Genomic DNA, 17,541 nt, shown 5'->3' with positions numbered 1-17,541 from the left:
CAGTGATCTGTCAATCAAACCTTGATGTGCTAAAGACCCCAAGATAGGGTTTGACCTCCGACCTCCACATTGATAGGGTTTGACCTCTGACCTCCACATTGATAGGGTTTGACCTCTGACCTCCAGCTGAACATATTGCGTTCCAGTAGAATTGTTTCTCCAGTCCAAGGAAACAAATATATATCCTATATATATAAATGCACCACGTGTCTGTGTGTGTGCACGTGTGCACACACGTCTACGTCTGTGTGTGCACGTGTGTACGCACGTCTACGTCTGTGTGTGAATTTGGAGATCTTTTACTTCAAATCTCCTTCAAATGTGTTTCAAAATAGCAGATCAACAAACTCACAACCGTCTCAACCAATCTAGTAGCACAGCTTGCCTGGTTACTGCTCCTAGTTAACACTAGTTATCACTAGTTAACACTTCTACTAGCTAACCCTTCAAACACAGAGGGTCTAGTTAACTATAGTCATCACCACAGGGAGCTTTTCCTGGGGTCCAATGCTCTCTATGGCATAGGCAGCTCCCGGCAGGATCCGCCGGGAGAATCTAGACGCAGCTGCGCACGCGCACGCGCGCGCGTGTGTGTGTGTCTGTGTGTGATGCAGGCGATCACAAATCAGCAGAGAGTGATCGACGTTTGAACTTGTAGGTCTGCTATTTTTTTTTTATCGTGAAAAGGTGCCTCAAATCTTTGAAGATATATTATTAGACTTACAGAGTGAACATTTTAACTCAAATCTTTGCTGGGTCCTTGGAAGAACATATTTTCAGATCATTTTTGGGGTTCTTGACATGAAATATTGAGAACCACTGATACAGAAACATGAGGTATTTCAGAAAACGGTCAGAATTTAGAAGATATTATTTAAATGTCGACGTCAGGCCTGAATGGGTTAAAGTGTTTGTGTAAACACACACACACACACACACTGATGACGAAGGTGGGGACGCAGATTGTGATTGGTCGGGATGAGATGATGTACGATGATAAGAGCGCCCCTCACTTCACACAGGTGTGATTTTTACTGTAGGCCTATGAACAGATGTTCCTGTTACAGGCTGGGCCAAAGGTGTATTTTAATTCATGGTGTATTTTAATTCATGGTGTATTTTAATTCATTTTAATTTTATTTTAAATTCACCGTACCAACTTTGTGGTGTTCTAAAACATGTTACTGTAAATGGCTCAGTGGATTCATTGCTCAGTGCCTAAATGATAAAACATGTTACTGTAAATGGCTCTGTGGATACATTGCTCAGTGCCTAAATGATAAAACATGTTACTGTAAATGGTTCTATGTGGATACATTGCTAAGTGCCTAAATGATAAACTGTAATTGTTTTAATTTAATAAACGTATTGTTGAAAAGTCTGTCGTGGTTCTGTTGTCGTGTATTAATTATTCATAGTGTTTTCACTTTTCACATGGCCACGAAACAAGTGAGACTTAAACATCGCAGCCCAGATTTGGCTCAAACAACGGGTTGAGTTCGTTCTCCCATGCCACGGAAATTCACATTCCTTTATGACTGTTGGTAGGGCGCTACCAACAGTAAATAAATGTGAATCCCTAGACTCCTTCAAAACCGCTCTCAAAGAGCCCTTACAGGTGGCTGCAGTTCAAAACTGGCCCGGTAAAAAGTCAATTTAGCTGGGGACCCCCTAGAACTGCCTCAAGGACCCCTGGTGGTCCCCGGACCCCACTTTGTGAACCACTGTCTTTAGAAGGCTGATTCTGTGTTTCAGACACTATGTGGTTTTATTTACAGGCTAAACACGGTGTTTCTCTGGTAAACACAGACATTTGAACACATAATAGAAGAAACCCAAATCTTGACATGAACACAGAGAGAGAATACATGTATTTATAGACCAAGTGTAACCATATATGGAACGGAAAAGTAGCAGTAATTTAATCAGATTGATGGAATACTTTATTAACACTTTGTAGAGAAAAGAAAAGCACAGTAAAGTCCAGTTCAATACAAGGTCTGTTAAGAGGATTTATAAATTAAGCACTATGGCTTGTTGTTTCCATTGTGGTACATCATTATAATATTCAATTCACCAGAACATTTTAATGCCATACAAATGTAGTGCTAGTATTTGGATGCACTTCTCGTTGTGTCCAGCAGATGGTGTCAGTGAGTTGTGAACATAGTTATAATATTGTCCCGTGGTTCAGGAGGCTTAATTTAGACCAAACATCTGAACTACAACAATATCAATTAAACGTTATTTTTGTTGACTACTACAATACTAATAGTAAAATACTAATAGTAAAGACTAAAAGACTAAGGTTTTTGATATAAAGTCGTCTTAGACTAGACTAAGACTAAACATTTTCAGAAGACGACATTCCTGTTCTGTTCTTTGACTATATAGAAGTGTCTATTTGTACGTCTCTAAATGTTTTGATGAATTGAACATGGTGGACCCTGTTGTAAACAAGTGTAATGCTTAATTGGGTCGTCCACTCACAGTTAACAGTCTTTGTATTGAGTTTGTGCTTGAAATGTACTGTAATTCTGCTAACTGTTAATAAATATTTCAATCAACCAATGCTTAAAAAAATAAAATAAAGAATGTAGGCTTATATTGATCCTGTCCGTCAACAATTCATGAATATTTTAATGATTAATAGACCACCTGTATGTATCATCATCTTACACAGTTTTCCAGTGTTCTTTTGGTAGTTCATTTCTAACTGTATTCATAGATTATTCCATTGTCAGTCAGTCTCCTGGTAGGCTAATTTATCACACTGGCTGCTATCCTTATGTAGCCGGTCAGATCTGAGCCTCAAGGGCCACCATAGGGAGGGCTGCACTATCCTCTTCCTGGTTTTCAATCAGTGTTACTATTTAAAGGCCTTGTAGTCTACCAAACAATAGTCTGCTTGGTGGTTACATGGCTGTGGGTCCTGAGACCTGAGTCGTACACTTATGCTGGTTTAATGCTGTTGCCAGGGTGAGTAAGGTGTTTCATGCCTATTGGTTTAATGATGTTTATACTATCTGATAATTGTAAATAACTCTGCTGTTATAATTCAGGTTGATCATACCAAACCATTGCTGTGGCGAGAGGGAGTGTTAAGTACAGACAACTGAAGGTACGCAAACAGACATTGTTGTTTAAGCCTACTTTGTGTTTGTTGGTGTAACTTAAAGTGTTTGTTTTGATTTCATCCTGTAGATTGCCACTGCTGCTTTGTTTAGTTGGAGTTCATACATTGATTTTATTGCTTTTAGTGTTTTGAGCCATTTCTGTTTTCTGTTTTCTTTGAGCTGTTTCATTTGTTTGACTTGTTGTTTCCCCCCCCCCACATGGTGGCGAGTGTTTCATCTGGATGCCGAGGAGAGCCAAATTGGTGAATTAGCTGACTGGCCGTATGGGTTGCTACCAGTAGGATCTCACGTTTAGCCCACGACTAAGGTTTGGCTGTGACTGCACCTCTTTTCACGGTGTCGTTTCGTGTTTTTTCATGCATGCTGTGTGCTGTGCTGTGCTGTGCGTGTGGTTAGTTAATTTATTAGTTTCTTAGTCTTTAATCGGTTATTGTGTTTTCTAGCTGTTTAGCTCCCACTTATTAGCTTTTTAACTATTTTGCCTATTGGCCCCACTGGCTCCAAATGTGACATCGTTTCCCCTTTTTATCAATAGTGTTGGACCTGTTTATTGGTTTTAGTATGCCTGGTTTTAAAAGATTGTTCGCCTTATATTTCTGATATGATAATAAATGTTTTGTATTCATCTTCTTAAATGTTTAATAAATTTCCGTTTTGTGGAACAAGTCTCAAGTCCTTATAAACAAACTTGCATTGTGTGGGGAACCCAGTTTACTGGTCTAGTTAAGTCCTTGAACTATTTCAAGGTGGCGTAGTCATACAAAGTAAATCCTTTGGTACACTTGGTTACAATCTGTCGCAGTCGGCAGGACGGAATAAGGAACTTGAGACATTTGTTCATTTTATTTTTATTTTTATTTTTTTGTTGGAAATGGCTAAATTTTTATTTTATTGAAATGGCTCGATTGTTTAGATTTTATATAACAAAGCAGCAGTTGGTGCTCCGTGGGACCAGTTAACTACTCCCATCCCCTCCAGTGCTACAAACAGAAGTGCTGAGGAATAACCTGCCTGTATTGACTGTCTTTTGCAATGGCTAGTGAGCTCCAGGACTTGGCGCAGCAGCTACTGGTCGAAAAGGAGCAACTACGGAGCGAACAGGCTCGCCCTTCCCAGCCAGCTCTTTGTCCAACGTGTAATGGCAACGATATGGACTCATTACCTCCTGCATATCACTTGTATGTACCTAGAGAGAGGAAGTGTCCTGTCTTTAGAGGGACCTCTGGGATCCCAGTAGAGGATTGGGTGGAGGAAGTAAGGGCTACGATTAGGGCTAGGCATCTGGGGCCCATTGATCAGGCATATGTCGTCTATGATCATTTGGCTGGACAGGCACAAGATGAGATCCGGTATAGGCCCAGAGCAGACCGAGAAGACCCAGAACGTATAATTGCAATTCTCCAGGATTTGTATGGCTGTGATAAAACTTATGTCTCTCTTCAACATAGTTTCCTTTCCAGGAGGCAGCTGGAGGGAGAGTCATTGCATCAGTTTTCCCATGCCCTGTGTGCTTTAATGGAGCGAGTTGAACGTTCTGCCCCAGAGATGCCTACTTATGCCACCATGCTGCGTGACCAGTTTGTGGAGAGTGTCCGTGACTCTCACTTACACAGGGAACTGAAGCGAGTGATACGGGAACATCCTAACTACTCTCTCCTACAGGTCAGGGCTGAGGCTATCCGTTGGGAGCGGGAGGGGTGGACAGATGAACATAGGGGTAAGAGTTACTCTGTCCCTGCTTTATGTGCCACCCAGCGTGTGGCTAATGTGCCACTTAGTAGCCCAGCCACTGCAGAGCTTGTGGAACTTAAACAATTGTTGCAGCAGCAGCAAGAACAGATTAACAAACTTTTGCAGGCCTGTACCAGAACCCCGCTACCGGTGGCTGTCCAGCGAACTGCACATGTGAGGCAGTTGGCAGCCACTTCTGCCATTCCAGAATGTTCAAATTCTGAACTGGCTGCACTACAGGCTACTGATCTCTCTATAGGGGCCTTAATTCCATTTTGGAAAGAACAACGGATGCCAGGGCGCATGGAGAAGCAGGGCCTCCCTTCCGAAACCCTGGGGCTACTGAAACAGTGGCATCGTCTCACCCTGCATGACGGGATTCTGCACAGGGTGTATAGACGGTCAGATGGAGGCGGTAAAGTCTATCAACTGCTACTGCCAGAGTGTCTGAGGGAGGAGGTCTTCAACCGGTTACACCACCACAACCATGGACGCAAGGGTGCCGAGCGAACAACTGAGCTGATACGGCAGAGGTGTTACTGGCCAGGTATGGGGCAGACGATCCAGCACTGGTGCCAGCTGTGCCAACGATGTACCTTCTTGAGAGACACTCAGCCATCGGAAAGGACACCTACACTCCATCAGGTCACCCGGACCCCTAGGTTAGGAGGCGGTATCTACAAGGCTGTGGCACAGGAAGACTCGTCTCATCTATGCCATGTACGACGTCCCATGCCAAAGCCAGTACCATGTGGCTATGCAGTTTCACCACCAAAAGGTTCTAACAGTCCGGGAGATACAGATGTGGAGGAAGAGAGCGGTGAGCTCTACATCTTGGTGGACCCTAGGCACCCTACTGCCTCCACAAGGTCCCATCCAGATGCCCTGGTAGCCTCAGTCATTTACACACCCTCCGCTGACCCATCAGGGTCGATGAGCCCTCCACCAGCCCCTCCCTGTGAAGTGGTAAGAAGGTCTGCCCGTGAGACAGCTGGCAGACATTCAAATCCCCATCATCTACCAGTGAAGATGGGGGGAGGGGTGTCAAGTGTCGGCAGCTCCACATCAGCACGATTTAGGCGTTGGTGGTAGGCTAGGTTATTGTCGGGACGCCAATAAAAAAGAAAATGGGGGTAGATGTAGCCGGTCAGATCTGAGCCTCAAGGGCCACCATAGGGAGGGCTGCACTATCCTCTTCCTGGTTTTCAATCAGTGTTACTATTTAAAGGCCTTGTAGTCTACCAAACAATAGTCTGCTTGGTGGTTACATGGCTGTGGGTCCTGAGACCTGAGTCGTACACTTATGCTGGTTTAATGCTGTTGCCAGGGTGAGTAAGGTGTTTCATGCCTATTGGTTTAATGATGTTTATACTATCTGATAATTGTAAATAACTCTGCTGTTATAATTCAGGTTGATCATACCAAACCATTGCTGTGGCGAGAGGGAGTGTTAAGTACAGACAACTGAAGGTACGCAAACAGACATTGTTGTTTAAGCCTACTTTGTGTTTGTTGGTGTAACTTAAAGTGTTTGTTTTGATTTCATCCTGTAGATTGCCACTGCTGCTTTGTTTAGTTGGAGTTCATACATTGATTTTATTGCTTTTAGTGTTTTGAGCCATTTCTGTTTTCTGTTTTCTTTGAGCTGTTTCATTTGTTTGACTTGTTGTTTCCCCCCCCCCACATGGTGGCGAGTGTTTCATCTGGATGCCGAGGAGAGCCAAATTGGTGAATTAGCTGACTGGCCGTATGGGTTGCTACCAGTAGGATCTCACGTTTAGCCCACGACTAAGGTTTGGCTGTGACTGCACCTCTTTTCACGGTGTCGTTTCGTGTTTTTTCATGCATGCTGTGTGCTGTGCTGTGCTGTGCGTGTGGTTAGTTAATTTATTAGTTTCTTAGTCTTTAATCGGTTATTGTGTTTTCTAGCTGTTTAGCTCCCACTTATTAGCTTTTTAACTATTTTGCCTATTGGCCCCACTGGCTCCAAATGTGACATCGTTTCCCCTTTTTATCAATAGTGTTGGACCTGTTTATTGGTTTTAGTATGCCTGGTTTTAAAAGATTGTTCGCCTTATATTTCTGATATGATAATAAATGTTTTGTATTCATCTTCTTAAATGTTTAATAAATTTCCGTTTTGTGGAACAAGTCTCAAGTCCTTATAAACAAACTTGCATTGTGTGGGGAACCCAGTTTACTGGTCTAGTTAAGTCCTTGAACTATTTCAAGGTGGCGTAGTCATACAAAGTAAATCCTTTGGTACACTTGGTTACACTTATATTTCACATTGAGTCAAAGTCAAATCACACAAACCGGCAAATTGTAGCAAATGGTCAAATGGTGTCATTCACTAGTAGCCTTTTTATTATAATAATTAGATCATATAATGTCACAGCGTAATGCAATTTGAATTGGGTATTTTTGGATATTGCCTACAAGCAATGCATTATTATTATTATTATTATTATTATTATTATTATTAATACAAATAATTATTACTACTGTTGTTGCTTAACTTGTATGCTATTAATATGTAGAGATTAACATAAATAGAAGATATTTGTTTTCAGCGGAACCATTGGCAAGTCACTTGAACGAGGAGGGGGAACAATAATAAGACCGGACCAATATGGCGGCTTTATTGCGTTTATTCTGAGCGATGGAGAAAAAAAACCCATTAACTGATGAAACATACGTAATTAATGTATTCCTATACTTCTTCGACAACATGGCGTTGACATTATCATGGTGTTGTTAGAAGATCGGAATTGGCAACAAGAATAAGATACAACGGTTAACTATATTTGCGCGACTATCATCTCCCAGTATGTGGGGAGAGATTGAGGCTCCACCACCTTGTTCACATGAGACCAGCGACAGGCCGAGAACGACCGTCGTAGAACCAGTAGTAGACTCGAACCCTACAGTCAACACAGCAGGGAAACTACTAGGATGTGACTTTACACACACGCAAGCGCCACTCCAGAACAAGCAGGTGAGTCTACCAGTACTTATAACTAGCTTTTTGATGTTGAAAGTGACACTACATGTGTACTGTATGTTGTTTTTTTTTTTTAATGAAGTTGTGATTTTTATTATTTTATTGTAAAGCACTTTGGTACAACTTGTTGTTATTTAAATCAATTAAATGTGCTATAGAAATAAAGATGGTATGGTATGGTTATAACGTTCTTTCTATCTAGTAGGTATTTCCAGTGCACAGATTGTTTTTGTCCTCAGTCAGTCCTGAGTCCTCAGTCATAACGGAGTCAGAGTGAGTTGTGTGTGTGTGAGTGTGCGTGTGCGTGTGAGAGAGAGAGAGAGAGAGAGAGAGGTAGCTTCTATTCTTAATATCTCATTTAGTCATCTTAAATAAAGGCCCTCTTCAACACGTTTCAACTTATCTTCATACAATTGGTCCTCGCTAATGTTCATCATGATAAAATGCCACAGTTTTTTCCTACTCACTATATGTCTCATATGAGGGCTGTGGGCACCTGTGACATCATCGTTAGGCAGATTTATTTTTTATTTATTTATTATCGTGCGAAAGATGGCTTCAATTTTCGCATTGCAACTTTTCAGGAATAGAAAGCCTGCAGTTTGTATTAGCTTGGATTCCCCATCGATGATGCCACTGGTGGCCGTGTTTCTGAACTGCCCCACTGCCCCCCTACTAAATAGGGTGAAAGATTGTGCTATTTTATCATGCTCAGTCATAGCCCTAGAACGGCTCTTGTTGTTACATACAGTATGTACAGTATTTCACATACAGAGCCATAGAACAGAGCCATGATTTGTGGTAGACCGTTACCATGTGTGGCATGAATGTGATAAATGCTCCGTTTGTACTCACCCATTAAATTATTCCAAAGACGTGGAGTGAAAAATGGTCCTCTAGTTTTATATCCATGTGAAAGTTCTGGCACAAAACGCGTATTTAGTGAATTATCTCCACTTTTTCAAGAGATGCACACGGACGCCTTTCTCTCCGGCGAGGGGACGATTTTAGATACTTCCTGTTGTCATCACAAATTGACGGGAGAAACACAAAAGTTTGCGGTCACACAATTGGCAGGTGGTGTGATTAATTACCCAGCACCTATCGCAAAGCACCTGCCAATTGTGTGACCCAAACTTTTGTGTTTCTCCGGTCAATTTGTGATGACAACAGGAAGTATCTAAAATCGGTTCGTCGATATTCCAGTGCCCCCCCTCGCGCGGAGAGAAAGATGTCCGTGTGCATCTCTTGAAAAAGTGGAGATAATTCACTAAATACGCGTTTTGTGCCAGAACTTTCACATGGATATAAAACTAGAGGACCATTTTTCACTCCACGTCTTTGGAATAATTTAATGGGTGAGTACAAACGGAGCATTTATCACATTCATGCCGCACATGGTAACGGTCTACCACAAATCATGGCTCTGTTCTATGGCTCTGTATGTGAAATACTGTACATACTGTATGTAACAACAAGAGTCGTTCTAGGGCTAGCTCAGTCATTACTAGTGAGGACCAATTATATGAAGATAGGTTGAAAAGTGGTGAAGTGGTCCTTAAATGACATTTTCTTATATTTTCAAAGCATCACTATTTAACCTAGTTTTCCCTTCTACCCTGCAGCATACCTCAGACGGTGTCCTTCAGGCTGTCTCCAGCAGTGTGAGCGCCATGCTGGAGGTAGTGGCTGTTAGCGGGTGCATGGTGAAAAGCCAGCAGATAGGGGATGCTGAGCTGACCATGGACGAGCGCAGAGAGGAGCTGCTGAAGCAATATCAGAGCAGACCCCTGGTGTTCCTGGAGAGGTATCAGGTAGGGCTCAATCATATATTATGTGCACAACAACACATAACATGAACGTTTGTGTGAGAGATGAGTGAGATAAAAAGAGATTGGAGTAGTAGTGTATCTGTGTTTGTGTGCAAGCAAACTTTAATACTAGGCACCTGACAGGAGAACATAAAACTGAAGAAATAACTGTCATTTTTGCAGCACTTAAAATGTCTCTAGGACTGCTGTGGTTTGTGTCCTGCCTAGGCCTACGTCTGAGCAGACTAAAGGCTCATACATAGTCTGGACTTTTGGTGGTGAGGTGACCACCGAACTACAACATGACGTCACTGAGCCGCGGTGAAGAGCAAACCACCGCCACCACTCCAGCCCTTCTCTCTGTTTTTACTCACCACCGCTCAACGTTATTTCAGCTCCGGTGGTCACCTCACCACCGAAAGTCCAGACTATGAATAGGCCTTTAGTTTGTGCGGTGTGCGGTGTGTGTCTTGTTTACAAATCTCAAATGTGTCCAATATTTCTGCGGTTCCATTTTTCCAGGCGTATCTGAAGCCTAAGCACCTGGAGGCGTTCTCCAGTCTCCGCTCTGATTCGCGGGCCCAGCACTACTGCAGGGTGATACAGAGACGGGCTGTCGGACACGCAAACAAGACCAGGGTCCGAAACCAGCGCTATGCTGCCCTCAGGGCCCTCCAGAGGGGTAAGGGTTCCTGAGAGTATGTTCATATTATTATTATTATAATAGGATCAAAAGAACCATAGCGTGAGTGTCATCAATTCATTTTTTTATTTATATTTTTGACCCACGATTTTGTAACCCATTTTTCACCCCTGTGTCAATCATCCTGTGATGTGATCCTGGGCTCTACACACCCTCCGCCAACCTAGGGAGAGCAACGGACTTAACTCATGCTTCCTTCATGCTTGAGTGTCCAAGTTGCTCCTTTACACCTGACAGGGGGGAGTTTCCCTGGTTGGACGTAGCGCGTGGAAGGAACACGTTATTCCAACCAGTTCCTTTCCCCTCCATCAGGCGTCCCGGCTGGCCAGGGGGATAATAATCAAACTCAATTAACCATATGTTGTGTTGTCTTTGTCCCAGACGGTCAGTATTTCAGCGAGGAGCAGATGCGCACCAGGCAGCCCCTACTGTACGAGCAGTACATTGGCCAGCATCTGACCGATGATGAGGTGGGCTGGCTTTGTTCTGCACACTTTTCTTTTTTTATATATAACTTTGTTTATTGGTTTTTTTCACAGAAGCATTATTCAAATACTGAGTTTGAAAAATAATAAATGGTGGCATTAACAGCTTCTCTTAAATAAACCCCACAAGTATGACATAAAAGAGTAAACACATTGAATTTTCACCCCAAAGAAAAAGGACAACAGAAAACAAGACAAACAAACCTTAAATACAGGATCAGTAAAAGTTGAAAAATAAAAGGCAGACAAAAACAGACCAAACAGTACACAACATCCTATAAACAATCATAGGTACATGATACATCCATAATCCGCATTACATCACAGCAATCCAATCACAGTATAAGCTATGGATAAGCTTTTAAATCAAAAGTCCAGCAGACCTCACTCATCCCCAAGCAGAGACGGATTCAAATTCTGAATGAATTGAAAGAATGGACCCCATATCCTCCCAAACCTATCGGAAGAACCATTCAAGGAGAGTCTAATCTTCTCCAGTTTTACACTGTCCCTAACCCAATGAGTGTGAGAAGGGGAAGTGGGCGATTTCCAGTTGGTCAGAATTAGTCTCCTAGCTAACAGAGTGACAAAGGCCAAAACATCCCTCTCTGGTTTAGAGAGCGACGATACTGAGGGAAAACCACCAAACAGGGCCCCCAAAGGTGTGGGCTCCACTCTTTGCCCGACTATCGTTGATAAGGAATTAAAGATATCGGTCCAATATTTGTGTAGAGAAGGGCAGAGCCAGAACGTATGGATGAGGTCTGCGGTTCTGCACACCTTCTAATCGGTTGTGTTATTTGTGTCGAGTTGTTTTCTTTTGTTTTTTGTGAATGGCCAGAATTGGAAATACTTTCCACGTAATATACAATCACAGGATTTTGTTCTCCATTGCATTGGTGCATAATCATAAAAGGACACCACATGCAACTTTACACCATGTTAGTATTATGCTCACATAATATATTACATGCTGTTTTTTCTTTCTTTCTTTTTTTACAACTGGTACAGTAGTGTTTATATTAGCCGGCACAAGTCTGAATCAACATCTAAATCGAGAGATTTCTACTGTTCATTATTGTAAAACATGTATATTTCTTTACAAAACAAGACCAATAGTCTTAACACTGGCATAACCCTTAGTGCTGTAAAATAAACCAAATACAATTGCTGTGTCACGGTTGAAACTCAACCGTGACATTTAAATCAAAAGTCAAACGGTGGCATTTGGAGAATTAACACGTCTTAATAAAGGCTTGCAGCACTTAACCCATTCTGACCGGGCACCCATTTTGGTGTCGGCATCATGTTATGCTTTATCTATTGAAAAATAGCAGATCTACAAGCTCATATCGCGCCACCGAGTGGCGCGATACGAGCTTGTAGGTCTGCTATTTTTGAAAAAAATCGAAGAACGACTGACATTTTTAGAATCTGATCTCAGGTCAGAATGGGTTTAATCAGACCAGTGTGCGTCCGGCGGAAACCTCGTATGAATCTGATCTCAGGTCAGAATGGGTTAAAGTTGACAATGTGCAAATTCTGCCTTGTCGTTTACCTTTGCCTTGTTCCAACAGTTACTGGTACGCTCTCAGGAGGCTATGCAGGGAGGAGGTGCAGAAGGACAAGCGGGGTGCCCGGGCGAAGGCAACGCAGGGCTGGCCCACCTCCTCCTCGACTCCTACCAGGAGAGGCTGATCCAGAATCAGTTGCAGGAGGAGCATGAGAGAGAGGAGGCCGCACGGGAGGAAGACGATGACGATGGTGAGAGCAGGACTCAACTGCTGAGCTGTAGAGACGTTGTGTGGTCACTAAGATGAGAGCAGAAGTCACTGCTGAGCTGTAGAGACGTTGTGTGGTCACTAAGATGAGAGCAGAAGTCACTGCTGAGCTGTAGAGACGTTGTGTGGTCACTGAGATGAGAGCAGAAGTCACTGCTGAGCTCTAGAGACGTTGTGTGCTCACTAAGATGAGAGCAGAAGTCACTGCTGAGCTCTAGAGACGTTGTGTGGTCACTGAGATGAGAGCAGAAGTCACTGCTGAGCTCTAGAGACGTTGTGTGGTCACTGAGATGAGAGCAGAAGTCACTGCTGAGCTCTAGAGACGTTGTGTGGTCACTGAGATGAGAGCAGAAGTCACTGCTGAGCTCTAGAGACGTTGTGTGGTCACTGAGATGAGAGCAGAAGTCACTGCTGAGCTCTAGAGACGTTGTGTGGTCACTGAGATGAGAGCAGAAGTCACTGCTGAGCTGTAGAGACGTTGTGTGGTCACTAAGAGGAGAGCAGAACTCACTGCTGAGCTGTAGAGACGTTGTGTGGTCACTAAGATGAGAGCAGAAGTCACTGCTGAGCTGTAGAGACGTTGTGTGGTCACTAAGATGAGAGCAGAACTCACTGCTGAGCTGTAGAGACGTTGTGTGGTCACTGAGATGAGAGCAGAACTCACTGCTGAGCTGTAGAGACGTTGTGTGGTCACTAAGAGGAGAGCAGAACTCACTGCTGAGCTGTAGAGACGTGTGGTCACTAAGATGAGAGCAGAACTCACTGCTGAGCTGTAGAGACGTTGTGTGGTCACTAAGATCCACTTTTAGTCGCAGGAGGAAGAGAGGACACTGGAGAAGTGCGGACATTTTCTTTTTTTTATGATTTGTTTTTGGATTTTCTGCCTTTTTATTGATAGTTTCAAGTGAAGATTGACAGGAAAGAGGGAGAGAGAGAGAAGGGGAGAGACATGCAGCAAAGGTCGTCATGAACAGGACTCGAACACGCGACACACTGTCAGACCAGAGCCTATAGTGGCATCATGCGCCTGTACCACTAGGCCACCGCCTGCCCCAGCACAGACATGTTAAGCCTTTTATTAGGTGTACTAGTACAAGAAAGAACGACTATACGGTCTTCATCGATAACTCTGATGAAGACCGTATATAGGTCGAACACGTTAGTCGTTCTTTGTTGCACTAGTCTAGCACCCAATAAAAGGCTTAAACCCCATTCTGGGCGGGAACCCCTTTTGGCATCATGTTATGCTTTAGCTATTGAAAAATAGCAGATCTACAAGCTTGTAGCGCGCCACAGAGTGGCGCGCTACAAGCTTGTACGTAGGTCTGCTATTTTTTGAAATATCGAAGAACGACTGACTAGAAATATAGCTTTTTCAGAAAACTGTCATTTTCAAACAGACATATTTAGAATCTGATCTCAGGTCAGAATGGCTTAAAATGTCTGTGCTGCTCCCAGTGTCCTCTCCTCCTACTGCGAATGTTTCCTTGTTCCTGTGATGTACCGGATCAGCCGGCTTGAGGCGCGTTGGTAGATTCCCTTTATCCACTTTTAGTCATAGAGCACCGAAGTCCTGACGTCACTGTCAGTAGAGGGCGCCAGTCCCCAGGTTCATGTATTTTTTTATTTGCATTGAAATCCCCATAGTTCATATAAGAACTGTGTTTGAAAAATAAACCTTTTCACTCATATGGATATGAAGCATCGACTGAAGGTGGAAATGTACAGATATACCCAAAGAGTAACAAAATAAGCGTTCGAAATGAGTCAAATAACCCAGAGACTACATTTCCGGGTAGGCGGGTGGCTGCATCTGCCCGTCACACAACAGAAACTGAATGTTAATTAAGTTTATTTTATTTTATTGATATTTAATGTTTCGTGGTTAGTACGAGTTGAGTCACCACCAGCTGAGCTTACATCAATGAGGAATCTCAGGAACGCAATGTGTTGACAGCTGGGCGTGACGTATATTAGCAGCGACATTGCCTTCATATGTAGTTTCAAGGCTTTTGCGGCCACATTAATTCCATTTTCTCCAGAAACTGGCTGTATCAAATATGAATGGACATCATTAACGACACACAGCCACCCCCCTGACAGAAAGGCTGAGATGATCGGTTTATTTTTCAAACACAGTTCTTATATGCAACTAAAAAGCATACATGAACCTGTGTATACTGGCGCCATCTACTGAAAGTGACGTCAGACTTCGGTGCTCTATTTGAACTTTAGTGCAAAGGAGTGTTCAGGAGGCATGTTGAGTGGCAGACCTTTCTCTCTCTGTCTCAATGTGTACCTCCTCCTGTGTTTCGCTTTCTCCCCTCTCAATTTGTCTCACTTACCCGCTTGTACCATCCCTCTCTCTTTCCATCAGTAAGAGCATGGATCATAGTGAACTGTGAACTTAGATGATGGATTGGGTGGCCAAACGCTTGTTCCCTTTCTCTCCCTTCTCACACACACACACACACACACACACACACACACACACACACACACACACACACACACACACACACACACACACACACACACACACACACACTCTACGCCTCTTCCATTGGGTCATTCGGGGATAACGTTTATTTTGTTCCCTCCCAGGCGATGTTTCTGGAAAAGAGGAGTGGGAGCCAACCCCACAGGAGAAGGTCATGCTCAGGGAGGAGTTTGTCAGTCAGATGCACCAGCGGTTCCTGGACGGCAAAGACAAGGATTTCAACTACAGGTTACTAATAATCACTAGACATTTTACACACCCAATACTTCAAGCAAAGGGAAGGGGTGCTCTGTGGATTATATGACATGTGAGCACCCTCTGAAATAGCCGCAATTTGCAACTCTAGATCTTTTTATAATGGGATGAATCTAGAGTTACAATACCCTTCATTGACTCCCCACTCAGCCAATTTGCGTTTGCGATCTGCTTGTCTTAAACGACGTTAAACTCACCAACATTGCAGCTGTAGTCCAAGCTTGAATTATCCTCTTTCAATCTGCCGAGCTTGTTTTTCATAAAAATCCACCATAGAGATGTTATGAGCTACTTTCTGTCAAGAAATTATGTGCTGGTGATTATTTTTCTAAGTGCTGTAGTTTGGAAGCACTCGTCGTATGTCACTGAACGGCCCTGCGTTCCACCGGTTTCGAATTTGCACATAATGCAGGAGGCAGCAGCGCGACCCGTTAACAAAAACGAGTGCTTCCAAACTGCAACACTTGAATCACATGCAGAGGATGTCTTGACAGAAAGTATCTCATAACATCTCTACGGTGGATTTGTATGAAAAACAAGCTCGGCAGATTGAAAGAGGATAATTCAAGCTTGGACTACAGCTGCAATGTTGGTGAGTTTAACGTCGTTTAAGACAAGCAGATCGAAAACCAAAGTTGCAAATTGCGGCTACCTCTGAACTGATTCAAAGGGATGCTCTGTGGATTATATGATATGTGAGCACACTCTGAACTGATTCAAAGCAAAACTGAGCATGGAGGTCATTGCAAATTTGCATGACAATTAACCGCTAAATTTTGCATTTGCACTTTCACATAGTTTGGGATATTGGCCCTGACTGGGCTACTCTGTCAAGTTGTTTTTACTGAATGATAATATCGTTTTATTTTGTGTGCATATGTCTGGGTGACTGCGTGCGTGTGTGTGTGTGTGTGTGTGTGTGTGTGTGTGCATGTAGTGAGGTTGATGAGAACCCTGATTATGACAACTTGGACATAGTGAGCAGAGATGCAGAGGATAAGTACTTTGATGATGATGAGGAGGAGGAGGAGGAGGAGGAGGAGGAGGAAGACAACGACGACGAAGAGGAAAATGAACAGGATGAAGATGAGAAAATGGCCGAATAGTATATATTGTTACACAGCACACACCTGTGATTTAACTGTAAATACCAGTCTACACAATAAAGGAAGTGTGTTTTTCTATTTTAGCGTGTGTGTGTGTGTGTGTGTGTGTGTGTGTGTGTGTGTGTGTGTGTGTGTGTGTGTGTGTGTGTGTGTGTGTGTGTGTGTGTGTGTGTGAAAATAATATATATTTTCCAACTGCTGAGCTGTGCAGTGCTGTCATTGCATATAAGACAATGGAATAGGAATATAATTTAATTGGTATAGTATTTTCAGATACATTATAACTTTAATGATGTTTTGTGCAACACTCTTGAAAACAAAGTATTGCATTGTGGGTTCGAGCTGATGTCAATCAAGTCACCTTAATTCAAGTGGCAGATATATGTACAGTATATTTATTTGAGCAGATTTGCTCGCAGTTGTCCAGCAGATGGTGCTGTTTTGTCCAATTAGTATACCTTATCCATTCCGTTCAAGTGGAGAACTGGAGATATTACTAAACAAAAATACGGTTTCTTCCAGAAATTTCAAATGGATATTCAACTACGTGGATTACAATAGCTGGCCCCAAATAATAATTCGGTTTAGTATCACAGAATGCCATCAAAGACGTGGTTGTCCTTGTCTGGCAATTTTTGGATTTCCCATGTTCTTATTTTGATAATACAGAAACTATAGTAAAATACTATAGGTGCTGGGTTCAAAAAGTAACATATGAAAAGAAGGGAACCCGCACACTCATATGCTCCAAAAGATAAATGTTGAGTTTGACCAGATGAAGAGCCTAATTATTAGGCTCTTCATCTGGTCAAACTCAAGATGTCAGTGATCCACCCACTTAAATATACCCACGGGTCACGTTACTATAGTCAGTGGTCACAACATGGTCATTTTAATAGATCAATATCATCAATTAATGAAATATTAAATACAGTGTTAAACATTTCTCAAACAGTGGAATAAGCAAAAGGACATGATTATTATAGAATCTAAGACAGTGATCCACATAATCAGGTATTATTACTTAG

At 42.8% G+C, this 17,541-nt stretch overlaps 1 protein-coding gene across 1 annotated transcript; it reads left to right on the top strand.

Moving 5' to 3' along the window:
* Window positions 1–7,510: 7,510 nt before the first annotated feature.
* Window positions 7,511–16,513, top strand: LOC310868712 (coiled-coil domain-containing protein 97-like; the record flags this gene model as incomplete). Its single annotated transcript, XM_083779169.1, has 7 exons — window positions 7,511–7,866; window positions 9,498–9,686; window positions 10,206–10,365; window positions 10,768–10,856; window positions 12,449–12,635; window positions 15,257–15,380; window positions 16,345–16,513. The coding sequence occupies exons 1-7, from the start codon at window positions 7,699–7,701 to the stop codon at window positions 16,511–16,513; spliced, it is 1,086 nt and encodes a 361-aa protein (XP_083635295.1). The 5' UTR covers window positions 7,511–7,698.
* Between the last annotated feature and the right edge of the window lie 1,028 nt (window positions 16,514–17,541).

The sequence above is a fragment of the Protomyctophum parallelum genome (assembly GCF_964188405.1).
Source record: "Protomyctophum parallelum genome assembly, chromosome: 13".
Classification (NCBI taxonomy): Eukaryota; Metazoa; Chordata; class Actinopteri; order Myctophiformes; family Myctophidae; genus Protomyctophum; species Protomyctophum parallelum.
Note: the sequence above shows the minus strand (reverse complement) of the source record. Positions and strands in the feature narration are given on the sequence as shown.